General features: G+C 44.7%; 1 protein-coding gene across 1 annotated transcript; it reads right to left on the bottom strand.

The window, feature by feature from the left end:
- Window positions 1-9,740: 9,740 nt before the first annotated feature.
- CLDN34 (claudin 34) lies at window positions 9,741-16,619 on the bottom strand. Its single transcript, XM_014587567.1, has 3 exons — window positions 16,448-16,619; window positions 10,793-11,384; window positions 9,741-9,829 (listed from the first exon to the last, which is right to left on the bottom strand). The coding sequence occupies exons 1-3, from the start codon at window positions 16,463-16,465 to the stop codon at window positions 9,741-9,743; spliced, it is 699 nt and encodes a 232-aa protein (XP_014443053.1). The 5' UTR covers window positions 16,466-16,619.
- Window positions 16,620-17,778: the final 1,159 nt, after the last annotated feature.

Below are 17,778 nucleotides of genomic sequence, written 5' to 3'. Positions count from 1 at the left end.
GGTGACGTGGTGGCTAAGGTGCTAGACTCCCACATGGCTGACCGTGGTTCGAGTCCTGGACCTGGCAGCTTGCTTTCTCTCTCTCTCTCTCATCAAATTAAAATGAATGAATGAATAAAATTAAATAAATAATTTTAAAAAAGAAATGAATAAATAAACTTGAAAAAAGACAAAAAAGATAAACCAGGCTAGCCAGCAGTGTGGTGGTGAAGGTGGCTGGGTTCCACATGGCCAACTGCGCTGTTCAAGTCTTGAACCTGGTGACTTGAGAAACATGCCAGGCACAGATGCATGTATGCCCAAAATCCTGGAAGGAGGGAGAGACAGAGAAGGGATTGTGGCGTGACCATCTCCCACAGGGAGAGCTTTCTCATGTTCCTCTCTCTGTCTCTCTGGTGAGTGCACGTGCCCCTCTGGCAAAATTAGAAAAAAAAAATCATACAAAAATAAAAATCCCTGCCCACAGGGTCCAGCCATGGTGGCCCAGGGGAGGAGCACCACTGTACAATACGGGAGCCAAATGGAAGGCCTGGGTTTGGATTCTGGGTCACCCTGAACACACCTGTGTGCCTTGGTCCCAGCTGGGGAGGCTGGGGACTTTCACAGCTTAAAAAGATCCTTACAGAGAGTCTCTCTCTCTCTCTGTCTCTTTTCCTCTCCCATGAAGAAGACACTTTTTATAAAATGCCAACACCATAGGGTCTAGTAGATCATGCCAATGATGCTCATTTAAGTTAAAATGAAGGTGGCCTGGCTGGCCCCATAACTCAGTGGTTAAAGGGGCTAGATCCCACGTGGCCAACTGTGGTTCGAATCCCGGACCTGGAGGCTCGCTTTCTCACTTTCCCCCTCTCTCTCACTCTGTCCCTCTCTGGTCAAACTTAAATAAATAAATAAAGTTGAATTAATAAATAATTCACTATTCTTACGAAAAGAAAAACACAGTAGGCACATGTCCGTGCATGCCAAAAATCCTGACAAGAAGGAAAAATGGCGGAAAAAGAATTGCGGAATAACCCCCACCATATTGTGAGATTCTCTCTCTGGTGAGCACACTCATCCTTTGGCAATTTAAAAAAAAGAAAAAAGAAAAAAAGGGGCCGGCAGGCGGCATGGTGGTTAAAGGCGCTAGACTCCCACATGGTCACCCGTGGTTTGAGTCCCGGACCCGGTGGCTTGCCACCACGGCGCTCCTGGGAGAGCTGTGGGACGGGATGGCGGCGGCAGCGGCTGTGCGTGTCCTGTGAGGCGCCAGCAGGAGGCGCAGGACCGGCTGGCTTCACCTCCAGACCACGCCTCGGACGGTGCCGAGGAAGATGAGGCAGAAGACGAAAAATACATTGACAGCACACCTGACTCAGGTGGCCCGTCTGCAGAACAGCCCACGCCGCCACCTTAACGAGCGCTTTCATGGCATTTAAAAGTCTTCTACTATACGCTAATTATCACTCACTGACATGGAAGGGAAGCGCGTGCTCTCATTTGGAGAAACGGTGGTTTTATTCCGCTGGGTCAATTGTTGTCAAAGACAAACTGTTTCTTCTGTTCCTAACAAAGAAGATAAATGTTCAGAAGTGAAATGTGTTTTGCGTGAGAGACAAGTTGTAGGCTATGGAATAAAGTAGGACACTTCCTAATATATTCAAAGTCCTCTAAGTTGGCAAGTGAATTTTTTTTTTTTTTGGAGAGGTTTTCGCTATAGGGCGCGTGCACATGCCAGCCAGCTCCAATCCCTTCTTCTCCATTCTCCTCTCGGGATCTTGGGCACGCACGCACACGTGCCCAGCGTGAGTTCAAGCCACTGGGTCCGGGACTCGAACCACGGTCGACTACATGCGAGTCCAGCGACATAGCCGTTACGCTAACTGCTGGTCCCATATTGTTAAAATTACCATTGAATTACATTGTGTCACGTCGACATCTTTTCGCCTCTGCCTCTGTGAGGAGAGGTGTATGTTGTGGTTCGTAGGCAAGAACATTTCAAAGAACTGACAAACGACTGAGAAGTAGAGTATTACGTATCAGAATATCCGTTCTTCATAAAGGGAAGGAGAGAAGGGAACAAAAATACCAAACAGCAAGGACAGGCCTTGACAGAGACCCAAGGAAGCCTGGAATTCCCAGCTACACCCAATGTATGCACACCCACATCTACCGCGTAACAATGCGGATTCATTTTATGACCTAGCTCGTGTCTTAAGAGAGCCAGGTGGGGTATGTTTTCATGCTGTGTTAGGGTGCATGTCTACAAGTGCAATATGAGGACTTAAATAAACAATCATAGTGACTGTGAAAAACGAAAGAGTCATGAAATCGGCCTGGGCTACCTCTTTTGCGGAACCATCCAATGACAGTGATCTTCTTCAGGGGGATACCGGCATGATGAAATGAGAACGAACTCTAGGAGCTCTGAAGCATTTCCTGAACTGGGGCAAAATAATCAACCACAGGGGTCTTCTCACATAGAAGAAATGGACAGGTGCGACTTCTCAGGTTTAGAAATGGTACTAACTTCCAAGGTGCAATGGAAATCAGTGAATCAAAACATTCCTGTGTTTCCATGACTACCAGGGCCAATTGGCAAATTCTGGATAGTGGGCACCTTCCAAGAGATAGGCAGAAAAAGGACCAGAGCAGTCCAATACCACCTTGAAGAGTTGAGAAGACTTTCAAGAACATAAATTTCTTGGGACCAGCAGTTAGCGTAATGGCTATGTCGCTGGACTCTCATGTAGTTGACCGCGGTTTGAGTCCCGGACCTGGTGGCTTAAACTTACTTAATCATGTTGGGTGCTTGTGTGTGTGTGCCCAAGATCCCGAGAGGAGAATGGAGGAGAAGGGATTGCAGCGTGGCCATCCTCCCTAGGGGGTGATTTCTCGCTTTCTGTCTCTCTCTTTTTCTGGCGAGTGCATGTACCTTATAGCAAAAACCTCTCCAAATAAATAAATAAATAATATAAATTTCTCTGTGGAGGTCCTGGATTAAATAGTCAGAAGGCCCACAGTGAATAGAAAGCTGTCCCATTACAGCAGCCAGGAGCCTGAACCAAGGAGTGTGCCTCCCTAAGCTTCCCTACAAAAACCATGCATGGTGAGAGTCTGAAGGGCATAGCCCTCAGGAGCGATTCTCTTTTGTTTTGGTTGCAAAGGTGAATCCCGTTCCTCGATATCTTACTAAATATAGTGTCACCTGATTATGCCTGGCGTAAGTGTAGGCAGTTTTGATCTCATACGTACTGTGGTCAACATTCTAGAAGCATACGCACTCCACGTGCCGTCCTAGTGAGCCAGGGACGAAGGTGGGCAGAGAGGAAAGAAATGCTTGGATGGCACAGGGCAAAAAGCAAGACGCTTAATATTTCGGCTTTTATTTTCATTTTTACTTCTTTAGAGTTGATATTTTACTTGAAATATAATTGACAGAACATAAAATGCACAAGTCTCAAGTGTGCAACTCCATACATTTTCATATTGGTAGACACTGCTGTGACCTCCACTCAGATCACAATGCAGAATATGCCTGTCTTCCAGAAAGGTCCCTCAGACTCCTTTTCAGTCACTAAGCACCACTTTTTGCCCCTCACCCGGGCGGAGCTACTGCTCTGACCTCTCCCCGCAGATTGCTCTGGCATGGTCCTGACCTTCCTGTAATGGAAGCACACAGCGTGTACCCGTGACGTTCAGTTTCTTTGGTGCAACATGGTATTCCCGAGTTTCCGCTGGGCTATTGAAGGTATCCTCGCTTTGTTCATCTTTATTACGGTATTGCATTCCATGGTACAGACGTACCAACCTCTGTGTCTGTTCCTCTGTCAAGAAGCAGCGTGGGGGTTGTCTCTAGGTGGGGGTCGCTATGGGGAAGTGTTTATTGCTATCTACAAGATAAGTAGTATGTTTTCCCTTTGGTTTGGTGACTGGGCTCAAGCAGCATTAGGAAGCCTGTGCGTTGCAGAACTAGGTTTCTAACGGAAACAATGCCAAGCAGAAGTCCGGATGGGCTTTTTGACATTTCACAGAGAAACCACACACACACCATTGCTGCTTCTCCTGATGTTCTCTGTTGGGACAGCCTCCCACTTGGAAGAAGAGACCAGAGAACTCCAGAGAAAGCAGACAGATGGAATCTTCTAGGCTCCATCCTTGCCTTTTTTTTAAATCACAGGACGAGCACGTGTCCTGAGGAGAATACGCACAGGACATTGCGGTGGTCTGTGACGTCTCTAATAACGAACAAAGTTTGCACGCTCATGCACCCGGTGTGAGTTTAAGTCACCGGGTCCAGGACTTGAACCGCGGTCGACTACTTGGCAGTCCAGCGACATAGCCATTACACTAACTACTGGTCCCAAGTATGTCAAACTTTTGAATTGAGGGCCCATCAGGTGGTGTGGTGGTTAGGGGCACTGGGCTCTACTCCTAGCCTACCACAATTTCAGTCTTGGACCTGTCAGCTTGCTTTCTCACTTTCTCTCTCATCAAATGAAAATAAATAAAGTGAAATAGAATGATTTTTTTTAAAAAAGATCAAAGTGAAAAATCACATTATACTGATATTCTTTTCTCCTCAAAAATTAATATATTCTTGTTCTGTTCACTAAAAATAAATAGATAAAAGGCAACCCAGTAGAATAAGCACCACAAACCCAACTGTGGTTTCTCAATCCCTTCTCCATGCCTCGCACTGGGTGAAAGATTGTTATGGCTGACTCCAGGTCTTGGACCTACAGGTATAAAATAGACCTGGGACACTTTGTTGAGGAACAAAAGAGCCTCAAAGACTAATGGGAACCAGCAGTTAGCGTAATGGCTATGTCACTGGACTCCCACGTAGTCGACCGTGGTTCGCGTCCCGGACCTGGTGGCTTAAACTCACGCCGGACATGTGTGCGTGCGTGCCCAAGATCCCGAGAGGAGAATGGAGGAGAAGGGATTGCCGCGTGACCATCCCCCCTGAGGGGTGATTTCTCGCTTTCTGTCTTTCTGTTTCTGTCTGTCTGGCGAGCACACACGCCCTATAGCAAAAACCTCTCCAAAAAAAAAAAGACAAATGAGGACCGCTTATGAGGGTAGGCTTTCTTTTTAGGCGAATGAAAATGTCCCGCAATGAGACAGTCGTGATGGTTGCACACCTTTGTGAATATACCTTTTTTTAAAAAAATCACTAAATTGGATATATGAAAGGGTAAATTTTAGGTTCTGTGAATAATACTTTAACAAAAGTATTACAGACAGGGACCAGCAGTTGGTGCAATGGCTATGTCGCTGGACTCCCTAATGTAGTTGGCCACGGTTCGAGTCCCGGACCTGGGGGCTTAAACTCATGCCAGGTGCATGTGCGTGTGCGTGCCAACGATCCCGAGAGGAGAACGGAGGAGAAGGGATTGCGGCGTGGCCTTCCCCCCCTGGGGGGTGATTTCTTGCTTTCTGTCTCTCTGTGTCTCTCTATCTTTCTGGCAAGTGCACGTGTCCTATAGCAAAAACCTCTCAAAAACAAACAAGCAAAAAATAGTATTACAGATATGTTATTTCAATAAAGTATTGTTAATCATAGAACACAATTTTTTAAAGAAGTATTTAATTTAATTTAATTTCTTCTTCTTGTTATTATTTTAACTTTACCAGAGAGAGAAAAAGAGACAGGGAAAGCGAGAAAGCAAACTGCCAGGTCTGGGACTCAAACCGTGTTTGGTCATGTGGGAGTCCAGCGCCCCAACTACCAGGCCACTTGCTAGCCCCAAAACAAGCACTATTAATGGAATATAATATGACGGTGATCACTGCCACTGAAGAGACCCTGGCAGTCTTGTCTGTGACATCGCTACATTACCACACAGCACTGGAGAGTGCTTTGAGCGCCGACATCTCTCTCTCTCTCTCTCTCTCTCTCTGGCCAGTACACATGCCCTCTGGCTAACAACAACAACAACAATAATGAAAACAAAACACAACGAAAAAGAAAATGTTTCTCATAAAACCATAGACACAATCTCCTGAGTTCATACTCCAGAGATGAGTTGATACTCAGAAAAGAACAAGAGAAACCGAAATAGCAAAATCACTAAGAATGCGGTACAGCTCTTTCTGTGCAGATAGCAGGCCTGCAAGCATGGGGCACGGCCCTAAAACCCGCTGGGCCTCCTGTAAGAGGTGCGGGAAGCACCAACCCCACAAAGTGACACAGTACAAAAAGGCCAAGGATTCTCCGTATGACAGGAAGCAGAGTGGCTGTGGTGGACAGCCTATTTTCTGGAAAAAGGCAAAAACTACAAAGAAGATTGTGCTGAGGCTGAATGTGTTGAGCCCGACTGCAGATCTAGGAGAAGCCTGGCTAGTGAGAGATGTAAGGCTTTTTTTTTTTTTTTTGAGCAGTTTTTGCAGTAGGGTGCATGCACTCACGAGAGAGAGAGAGAGAGAGAGAGAGAGAAAGAGAGAGAGAGAGCGAGCAAGCAAGAAATCATCCCCTAGGGGGATAGCCACACTGCAGTCCCTTCTCCATTCTCTTCTCGGAATCTTGGGCATGCACGCACGCGCGCCCAGCGTGAGTTTAAGCCACTGGGTCCAGGATTCGAACCACGGTCAACTACAGGGAAGTCCAGCGACATAGCCATTACACCAATTGCTGGTCCCAAGATATAAGCATTTTGAACTGGGAAGAGATAAGAAGAAAAAGGGTCATGTGATCCAGTTCTAAGCCTCATCTTTTTTATGATGAAGACGACAAAATCTTGAGGTGAGCGTTCGCCTCATTTGATTACAGCTGGTCTTCCTGTGAGGGGATAAAGGAATCAGTAACATTCTCCTTTTGGGGAAATTTGTTTCATGGTACTACTTGTTTTGGATTGAATCTGACTGGCTGAGCTCACATTAAATGCGGCGATGGTCTAATCTGGTGTTTTAGCCGCTTGGGCTTCGTGGGAGCCTATTAGCGTTAAAAAGCAAAGGTTGGTGGCCGGCAAGTGGCATGGTGGTTAAAGGCGCTGGAATCCCCCATGGCCGACCATGGTTCAATTCTCGGACCTGGTGGCTTGCTTTCTCACTTCCTCTGTCTCTCTCTGATCAAACCGGAAAATAATGATAATAATATTACATAAAATTAAATAAAATAATTCTTTAAAAACAAAAAGCAAAGGTTACTGGTTATCTGTTACTAAGGAGGAATTTGTTTCAGGCTAATGAGGACTTTGGGCCCTCATCTCTAGGCATAGTACACTAACAACATGGAAGTGTTAGGAGTTATATAAATTTTCAGACTTAATAATCTTATACTCCTTTAAATATTTTTATGTGGAATAACTGCAAAGAATATTAGAATAGGATTTCTGGAATCATACCGGACATTTGATCCATTCTTTAAAATCCCTTCTAATAGTTGCAAATTGTACATCCCCTTATTCAGTCATGTTTGTGATTGCACAGTAATTGTACATGTTTCTGGAATGCAGTCTGTTTTTTTGTTGTTGTTGTTTTTTTTTTAGAATTATTTTATTTGGGGCCGGCAGGTGGTGTGATGGTTAGGGGCACTGGACTCCCACATGACCGACTGCAGTTTGAGTCCTGGACCTGGCGGCTTGCTTTCTCACTTTCCCTTTCTCTCTTTCTCTCTCTGTCTGGTCAAATTAAAAAATAATAATAACAAATGGAATTAAATAAATAATTCTTTAAAAAATAATTATTTTATTTAACTATATTTATTTGAGCAGAGAGGGACAGAGTGAGAGAGAGAGCGCGCGTGCATGAGAAAGGAAAAGTGAGACAGCAAGTCGCTGGTCCAGGACTTGAACCGCAGTCAGCTATGTAGCAATTCAGCGTCCTTAATTACCGCGCCACCTGCTGGCCCTGCGGTCTGATGTTTTGATACATGCATGCATTGTGTGTAGACCAAATCAGGGTGATGCCTTATCTATCACCTTGAATATTTATCATTTCTTTATAATGAGAACAGCCAAGATTCTGTCTTGTAGCTGTTTTAAAGTACACATTGTTGATAATCCTACTATGGGATAGGAACTGACTTTCATCTAATGTACTGTCAGAGGATAGGAGAGTGTTGAGCTGCGTTGTGAAGTCCTTGGTTCTTTGGGTCCGGATCACTAAGATTAAAGACCTGTCCCTAGGCGCAAAATAAAGCCACAACCACAGTTATAGTAGGTAGAAATGAGGATTTAATAGGAAAGAAAGATTTTAGAAAAGAAGTACACCCAAAAGGCCTTTGGGCGGGCCGGTTGCTAGGTAGCGCTGTGTTTGGAACGGGTTAGGTGTTACTTTTATTATCAGAGGTGATAGTGAATGTTTAACAGTGGGAGGTCTGTCATACTATTTATGTCCTTTGTTTGAATTTGCGGCCTTTCTCTCCTGCGCTTGCATAGCTCTCTCACAGGTGAAGAATTTGCGGAATTGGATGACCTAACTGCGCATGCCCAGTGTGAGCCCTGATGATAGGAGCATCCTTATTAGGACAGACTGCCCAATTACTTTATTGCCCCAGTGGGAATCAGGTTGTTGACCAAAATGTCTGGTTGGGTCTTTTTGTATTTATGAGGAATGGTAAGAGGGAAATGTACAACCATTCCTATGTGTCTTCCTCAGGTACCAAGGAAGAAAAATGGCATTTGCCTCACCTTCCCGGTGCCAGGAACTGGGTGGGAGGAAGGCATTTCATGGAGGGTCTGGTTGTAACTCCTGATAAATTGCGATTGATGTGACACATGCCCTCTGCTGTTCTCTTAGGGTTGCCCACTCATTGGAACTGGCTAGGTGTTATTTTTATTACCAGAGGTACCAGTTGGCCAGCCTCAACTGCCTTCCCCCTCCTCCAGCCTCTGGTATCTTCTATATCGCGATGAAAACAACTGTGTTCGATTCTACACGTGACTTAGATCATGCAGTATTTATCTTTTTGTGTGGGGCTTATTTCACTTAATGACATCCTAGGGCATCCATATTGCTGCAAGTGACAGAATTCTTTTTCTTTCTTTCTTTCTTTTTTTTTTTTGGAGAGGTTTTTCCTCTCCACATAGGGTGCATGTGCTCACCAGAAAGACAGAGAGAAAGAAAGCAAGAAATCACCCCCACGGGAGGATGGCTATGCTGCAATCCCTTCTCCTCCATTTTCCTCTCGGGATCTTGGGCATGCATGCACACGTGCCCGGCGTGAGTTTAAGCCACCGGGTCTGGGACTTGAACCACGGTTGACCACATAGGAGTCCGGCGACATAGCCATTCCACTAACTGCTGGTCCCAGAATTTCGTTCTTTTTAAAGACTAGTTTTTCCATTGTTTATATGTCGTCACATGTTTGTCCATCCTTTCATTGACACATAACTGATTCAGCTATTGTGACTAGTACTGCAATACAATGGGAGCACAGTGCATTGGTCAACACTAAAGGTAACGAGGCCATGCTCCCTTTTCACTCTGGACATCAATAATTGGAAAAAATGAACTGTTTACACTGCCTTTTTTTTGTATTATTATTTTAGAGCAATCAAATAATCATAGTCGATGAGGGAAAACTCTTTACAAAAGGATCCCAGATGACAGGTCTGGCAAAAGTGTTCATGTGAGACGTTCATCCCTCGCAATCCTTAGTGGGATTATTGATTCAAACAAGGCCCATCAATACAGGAGATCATTTGGGTGAGGTGGAGGTTTGATGAGGAAATGTCTAAGAGGGATCCAGCTTTCCCCTCGTGAATCTACTGATCTATCTAGGCATCACCGAAAGAGACAAAGACCATGTGTCACTCAGCAGAAGCAGCCAGTGTGGATTTCATGGCGCCACCTATGTCGAAGTCTTCCTCAAAGCGCTGACCTGGAATCTCATAATCCTCTAGAGGTGACGAGTTAAATGACAGGACAATTGGCCCAGGTTTTTCAGCAAATCAAAATAATTAAAACCCAAACCAAAACAAAACAAGAGCGAGTGCTGTGTGGGTGGGTGTGAGAGGGGAGGGTGTATTTTAGAAGTCCTACGGGGCAAAGCAAGCCAAGAACGTAAATAAAACGCTATAAAATCGTCATTGAGAGGTTACAAATTCTGACTATTTGATAATAACAAGAAATAATTGTTAGATATTTAATGTATACTAGGTTTATGAGAGATATGTCCTTTTTTTAGCACGTAATACTAAAATCTGTGGGGATGATGCAATATGATCTCTGGGATTGTTGTAAAATACTTTGGAAAAAGAAAAAATAGATTAAAAAGGGGAAAAAAAAAAGGAGGAAATAAGTTACCATGGGCAGATCTTAGAATTGCTGAGTCAGGTAGGTAATGGGTGTGTGGAGTTTTTTCCTACTATTTTCTCTTCTGTACCTCTCGAAAAACTTTCAATGATAGAGAGACCATGACTATGAACTAGGAAACAAGGCCTGCTATTGCTCACAGCAGAAGTTTAAGACGGGGCTGTGGGAGGCTGAAGTCCTCACGAATCTAATTTCCATACATAATGTTTACAGTAGTATTTACTTTAGCCAACAATAACTAAAATACAGATCCAATAGGATCAACGGACAGGTGAGCAAGATATGCATTTTTTTTTAATGAGGGTTCTTAATTCAACCAACTAATGAATAAAATTCAGATAGAGAAGACAACAAAAGTAGACTGTTGGTCCCTTTCTGTCCCAACTACCTTGGTCTTGAGTCCTTGCAAACATTTAGTAATACCTCCCATGAGCTCCTGAGAGTCATGGATTTACAAAGACAGAGCAGCTAGGGAATTCATTTTGTTGAACTTCAGGATGCACTTTGTTGCCCCGGGGAGATCTGTAAGAGAGGAAGAACAACCCACTCAACAGCATCAGTAAGGCGGCCAGAGCTGCCAATAGAACAGCACTGCCAATTTCCTGAGTGTCTGGCTTGTAGGGTATTTGGAAAGATGGTGGGAAGGCAATACCCTGCATGCGGGTGATGGAGTAGTAATTCCAGGCCACTGCCGCTGAGATACAGAAGCCAGCAGTCATGTGAAGAATTCCTGAACCAACGAACAGCTTGTAGGTGACACCCCCCCGAGGAACGCCTGTGTTTAGGGTCCAAAGTGCAAAGATAATGAGAGTTTTCCCCAAGAGCCCCAGAATGATGGCACCCAGCAGGAGGTGCTGGGCAACACGAATATCAAGAGGGAGGAAGGTGTCCTGGTACGTATATGGGTGACACAGTTTGATCTCGCTAGAGTAGCTCTCCCGGTGATAAATGCAGACTCTCCACATTCCCACACAGGAGAGGCCAGGGGGTGAGGTGCTCTCCATGTACCACACTCGCCACTCCGTGAAGCCCGTGGAACTAACGGTAAGGATCCATCCTATGGTGGCCACAGCCAAGCCTGCCACTTGGCAATGGACATTGTCCGTGATCCTGGTCGTGATGGCGGCAGATCCAGGGACCTGCACAGAAAAACAGGATATTGTGTCGCAAGGCCGTTGGGTCTGGGACAGCCCCCAGAGGTGAACAGTACCAGGAGGGAAGGGCTATATTGGAGAAAGGACATGCTGGGCCTTCTCACCCTGCTGCTGGAAGTGCAGTCTATTACTTATATAACTACATAAATAAATCATTTCTGATATATCGCTTTTAGAACTCCAGTTTAGTGAGAAAGAAAATGTCCAGGACCGGTAAAAACCTAAACACTAGTGAACAAATGTTGCTTTTGCTTACAAACAGCAGGGCCTCTTAAGTAAATGTCATTTCTCGCCCAGGGCTCGCAAATGACCAAGGACAGTGTGATTGTTGCTATCTTCTTCTTTTTTGTTTGTTTGTTTTTGTTTTAGAGAGGTTTTTTTTGCTATAGGGCGTGTGCGCTCGCCAGACAGACAGAGAGAGACAGAGAGACAGAAAGCGAGAAATCACCCCCCAGGGGAGATGGCCACGCCGCAATCCCTTCTCCTCCATTCTCCTCTCGGGATCCTGGGCATGCACGCACACACGCCCGGTGTGAGTTTTAAGCCACCGGGGCCAGGACGCGAACCATGGTTGACTACGTGGGAGTCCAGCGACATAGCCGTTACGCTAACTGCTGGTCCCAGTCGTATTCTTCTTATCCCCAAACAGATTGGTTGTCACTACCCTTCTGATCCTATATTGTACTACTGCATTGGTTTTTCCCAAAGCAGTCTCACCGAAGCCCATTCCAAATACTTTAATGGTATTCACTGTTGAATCAAGCATTGGGCACCCAATTAGATATTGATGAATGAATTGCTGTCCATTTGGGAGAGCTAGAAACTCTCGTAGACAGCTTAGGAGAACAGGTGTTCAAAATGGAGCTAGAGGGGCTGGCAGGTTGCCTAGTGGTTAAGGGCACTAGACTTCCACATGGCCAACTACAGTTCGAATCCTGGACCTGGCAGCTTCCTTTCTCACTTACCTTCTCTTTCTCTCTTACACTCTGTCCCTCTCTGATCAAATTTAAATAAATAAATACATAGTTAAATAAATTTAAAAAAAAATGCAGCTACGAGGCCATTTGAAATGTCATGCATTATATCTACATATCTTTGTAACACTTTTGCCATATAATGACACACACTGGGACTGAATTTTCCATTCAATTTGGTTTATAAAAAGGAGCACTCATACAAATTTCATATAAATACTTTTCAAGTTCACATGACAAAATCTTTGATAAATAAACTGGCTTCAAATATTGGTAAAAGAAAAAGTTTAATAAGTGAAGATCTTCACAATGTCCAACGTATATTTTGGAATATATTTTATTGCTAAAGCAACATCATGTTTAATTTTTTTTTTTTTTTTTTTTATTTTTTATTTTTTTTTTTTTGAGAGCTTTTTGCTATAGGGCGTGTACACTCACCAGAAAGACAGAGAAAGACAGAGAGATAGAAAGCGAGAAATCACCCCCCAGGGAGCATGGCCACACCACAATCCCTGCTCCATTCTCCTCCTGGGATCTTGGGCACACACGCACACATGCCTAGCTTGAGTTTAAGCCACCGGATCCAGGACTCAAACCGCAGTCAACCACATGTCCAGCAACGTAGCCATTATGCCATCTGCTGGTCCCATGTTTAGTTTAATATGGTTGGTTTAATAAAAGAGCTGATATTTCTGTTATCTGTTACATGGTAGATATTTGACCAATAGGAAAATGGTTAGCCTTTTTAAATCTTCTGTTCCTCACAGGTAATCAGGACATTATAGTTAAAGAAAAGTTCTGGGCTGGCAGGTGGCATGGTGGTTAAAGTGTGGAACTCTCATGTGGTCAACTCTGGTTCAAGTCCTGGACCTGGTGGTTTGCTTTCTTACACTAGCTGCCACTGGGTTGAAACTGCAAAGCAGTATGGGTTATAGGAAGTCACAGGTGTTAATCAGAATAGGCCCAAGAAGATAAGAGAAAATTTACATAGGACTACATGACAGCCAGGTGTCTTCGCATCTTCAGCCAATTAGCATCTGAAAACAACTGACTTCGCATTCCACCTCCCATTCCCTGCCCCTTCTGCCCTGAGAATAAACCTGGCACTGGCCTGGGCCAGCTGCCTCCGTCAGAGGAGTCCAGACCACCAGATCTCTGCTTTTATCTACTTGTGTGTCTTTGTGTGTTTATTTTATTATTTTTATTTATCTATTTAATTTTATTTGTTATTATTATTTAATTTGATGAGAGACAGAGAGAGAGAAAGTGAGAGAGCAAGCCGCCAGGTCCGAGACCTGAATTGTGGCCAGCCATGTGGGAGTCCAGAACCTCAACCACCACACCACCTGCCGACCCCTTTGTGTGTTTATTTTTATGTTTGTTTTCTAATCCATGGCTGCTCCCACTCAGTGCACATGATCAGCTGTGCAGGTCATAGCACAAAGGAAAGGAGAAGAGAGGAGAGGAGAGGAGAGGAGAGGAAGAAAAAGAAAGGGAATGGGAGGGGTGTGGGCAGAGAAAGGGGAAGAAAGAGAAGAAAGGAACTGAGAGGATGGGAGACACGGTGGGGATGGTGTGCCTCCACCGGCATGGAATGACAAGGTCAAAATGCATGACTTAGTCCAGGAGGCAGGTCAATAGGAAGCATGGGGTAGAGTTAGGAAGGAGCAGACATTGAAGCAAGTCCATGGAGAACATCGAGGGGTCTGGGCTTTATCAGGACCCATAAGGGATGGCCCCAGGCTATGCCCAGAAATCCCTTGTATTATTCACGACTGCTAAGACATGGAACCATCCCAAATGTCCACAAGCAGAGGAATGGATTGAAAAATTGTGGCACGTATACTCCATGGAATTCTGTTCAGCCACGAAAAACAACAAGGCCCTGGAATGTGATAGAAAGTGGACAAATACGGAAGATTTGTTGCGGAATGCAGCAAGTCAGGCTATGAAAGAGAGACATTGTATGTCTCCACTTAACATATACCGACTGTCTGCACTCTATGGTAGAGACTGAAAGACTGGAGAACATAAAAGCATTAAAAACTGTACTGGACACTAGAGACAAAGTGAAAGGAGAGTGTGGGAGGGGAAAAGCATAGGAAATTTGGGGGAAAAATGGAGAGGTAAGACACTTGTGGGACACAGATAAGGTTTATTACCTGTTGACGAGGATGTGTAAGGTGGTCTCAACTGGGCTGGACTGAGGTGTATATCAGGCTGGGTAAAGTCTCTTCACAATCTAAATGATGGATAGTGATTTCATGTATGAATAATAATAAAACAAATAAATATAAAAATATGTATATGGCCATTTCTGTAATGAGCTGTGAAATGAAAAAACAACTTAAAACATTATAAATAATAAAAACAAGTTTATATTAAAAAAGAAATCCCTTGTAGGGTAGAATGTTGCTGGCAGATGCCATATTGATGACAGTTGCTCTTTTTGGCTAGATGATCTTTATTTTTTTTTTGGAGAGATTTTCACTATAGGGCGCGTGCACTCACCAGACAGAGACAGAGAGACAGAAAGTGAGAAATCACCCCCCGGGGGGATGGTCACGCCACAATCCCTTCTCCTCCATTCTCCTCTCGGGATCTTGGGTGCACACGCACACGTGCCCAGCGTGAGTTTTAAGCCACCGGATCTGGGACGCGAACTGCAGTCGACTACGTGGGAGTCCAGCGACATAGCCATTATGCCAACTACTGGTTCCCTGACTAGATGATCTTGAACCAACTATTTTTTAAAATTATTTATTTTATTTTATTTATTCATTCATCTATTATTATTATTTTTAGTTTGACCAGAGAGAGACACGAGGGTGAGACTGAGAGAGAGAGGAAGTGAGAAAGCAAGCCACCAGATTCAGGACTTGAATCCTGGTTGGCCATATGGGAGTGTCCAGCACCTTAACCACCATGCCACCTGCTGGTCCCATTGAACCAACTATTTTTAAGGGACAGTTTAATTGACCGTTGGCAGGAAGCAATCAGGCTGGGTGAGCTTATGGGCGTGCACTCACAAGCATGTACTGAAGAAGAATGATCCGAACTCAGGATAAATGTGGAATGATGTGCATTTTGCAGTCTCCTTTGTGTGACTGTGGAAGGATACATGCGTCTTCTTTCTATGCATATGAATATGCATAGAAAATTCCAGAAGGGTAACATCCAACCCCAGAGTAGGACTCTCTGTGAGTGGAAGTGAGTCCGGGAACAGAGAACAATGCCCTGCTCACAGTCTTCAGGTGTTATTTATTTACCATTCACGTGTGTGGCTCCCATGAAAGCTACAGAAAGATAAACAGAGACCAAGAGAGAGAGACACACACACACAGAGAAACAGAATAAGAGACAGATGAAGAGATGAGGGAAGGGGTTGTCGTCCTTACAAGGAAGCTGTCCAAAATGCATTGCTAAAGGGTTGCAGAAGGATTTGTGTAGAATTATCCTGTTTCTCTGAACACTGAGAAAAAATACAATGCACTTTTAAATAGGTATAAACATACGAGATATAAAGTGTATAAGAAACAAATGTGTTTCTGATGGAGAATTTCACATGCTGGTACCTGTGAGTACCAAGCACACGCTGAGCTTTTGGAGACGGCGTGGTGGTGCTTGCTGGCCGTGTCCCTGTCACCCAGTTGCCGAAATAAACTGCCTTTTTCCCCAGCTCCTGCCTCTCATTTCTGACCACGAGTAGAGGCAGCTGGACTTAGTTTGCCAGAAACACCGTGACATTTTGGGGACCCCCGTACTGCGTGATTCCACTTCTGTTCAGTACCTAGGGGAGTCAAAGTCCTCGAGACAGAAAGTGGAATGGGGGTTGCCTGAGGCTGGGAGCAGGGGGCCTGGGAGGTGGTGCCTAATGGGCACAGAGTTTCCGAGGGGGAAACTGAACGCGTCTGAAGACGGAGGTGCTGATAGTCACATGGCAGTGTGAACACACATCGTGCCATGACCCGGACACTTGAAAATGGCTAAATTCAATGTATATTTCATATAAATTTTATGTATATTTTACTGCAACAATAAAATGCAACATCAAAGGACAGAGTGTCCACTCACCTGCTGTGCTGCCTGCATGTTAGCGATGCGTTGCGTGGAGGAAGGCCAGTCACCGGGCTAGCAGGGCTGTCGGGGCCTAGGTCCTCTCAGCTTCCTTCCTGGCTCTTTGCCGTTGCCTCCTGCCTTCCCTTCAGTTACTACGTTCCTCCCCCCAACCCCATTCCCCACACCCAGCTCCTGACCTTCTAAATTCTTGGTTGCTAGATCACCAATACCATGGTGACCATGGCTGCCCACGTTCTCATTGGCCAATGCACTGTCTTGGGCTCCTTTTTTATTTTTATTTTTTAAAGAAATTTTCCATGGTAGGGACTAGCAGTTAGCGTAATGTCGCTGGACTCCCACGTAGTCGACCACAGTTCGAGTCCCAGACCAAGTGGCTTAAAACTCATGCTGGGCGCATGTGCGTGCGTGCCCAAGATCCCAAGAGGAGAATGGAGGAGAAGGGATTACAGTGTGGCCATTCCCCCGGGGGGTGATTTCTCGCTTTCTGTCTCTCTGTCTCTCTCTGTCTGTCTGGTGAGCACACGTGCCCTATAGCAAAAACCTCTCCAAAAAAAAAGAAAAAGAAAAAAAAATTCCCATGGTAGAGCATGCACAAGCACATGAGGGAGAGAAAGAGTCATGTCCTCCATGGGATCTGGTCATGCCATGATCCCCTTCCTCTAACCCACTGGGTCTTGGGCATTCAATGTGTGCCCAGTGTATTTCAGGCTAACTGGGCCAGGATTCAAACTGTGGTCTTCTTATGGGATCCAGCTTCTCAAGTAGCACCTTTCCACTGTGCTGGAGCTGGCCCTGGCTTCCTCGTCCTGCACCTTCTCTCTCCATCAGCCCTTGTCGATTGGGCCAAGTTCGCTAGTAGCCATCAGAGTCCCCTTGCATATTCATCTGACCAATCCAGATCTGTCTCCTATCACTCTTGGTCTTCTCCCTAGAAACGTTATTGTACCCATATTACCTGGAGGGAATCACATTTTTTTAAGCAATCATAATGTTTAAATGCAGGTGTTGGCAGATGTGCCAAATACCTGAGTGGGATTTAGATGTGAAAGAGCTCTGGCAACCAACACATTTAAAAACATAGTGTTAATTCAGGGGAAATTACCTCTTTCTAAGTGAATCTTGAATTACCACTCATTGGAACATAATACACACGGTTAAGGCAAGTAGAATGTGTAAGATAGTTCTTGATTTGTGAGAAATTAGCCTGCTAACTTCGTTATTTTATTTCATTTTTTATACATTCGAGTGCTAGACATCATTTAGCTTGTAAAGAGAATTTACCCAACATGAAATATACCTCAGACCAGTCCAGTTGAGAATACTAT

The sequence above is a fragment of the Tupaia chinensis genome, unplaced genomic scaffold (genome assembly GCF_000334495.1).
Source record: "Tupaia chinensis unplaced genomic scaffold, TupChi_1.0 Scaffold000222_1, whole genome shotgun sequence".
In the NCBI taxonomy this organism is placed as follows: Eukaryota; Metazoa; Chordata; class Mammalia; order Scandentia; family Tupaiidae; genus Tupaia; species Tupaia belangeri.
Note: the sequence above shows the minus strand (reverse complement) of the source record. Positions and strands in the feature narration are given on the sequence as shown.

Excerpts from the sequence above, each read along its gene's own strand:
- CLDN34 (XM_014587567.1), bottom strand. Across the intron at positions 9,830-10,792 it reads CGCCTTACTGATGCTGTTGA|AGGATTATGAGATTCCAGGT; the intron begins GTGGGTTGTTCT and ends CGTCACCTCTAG.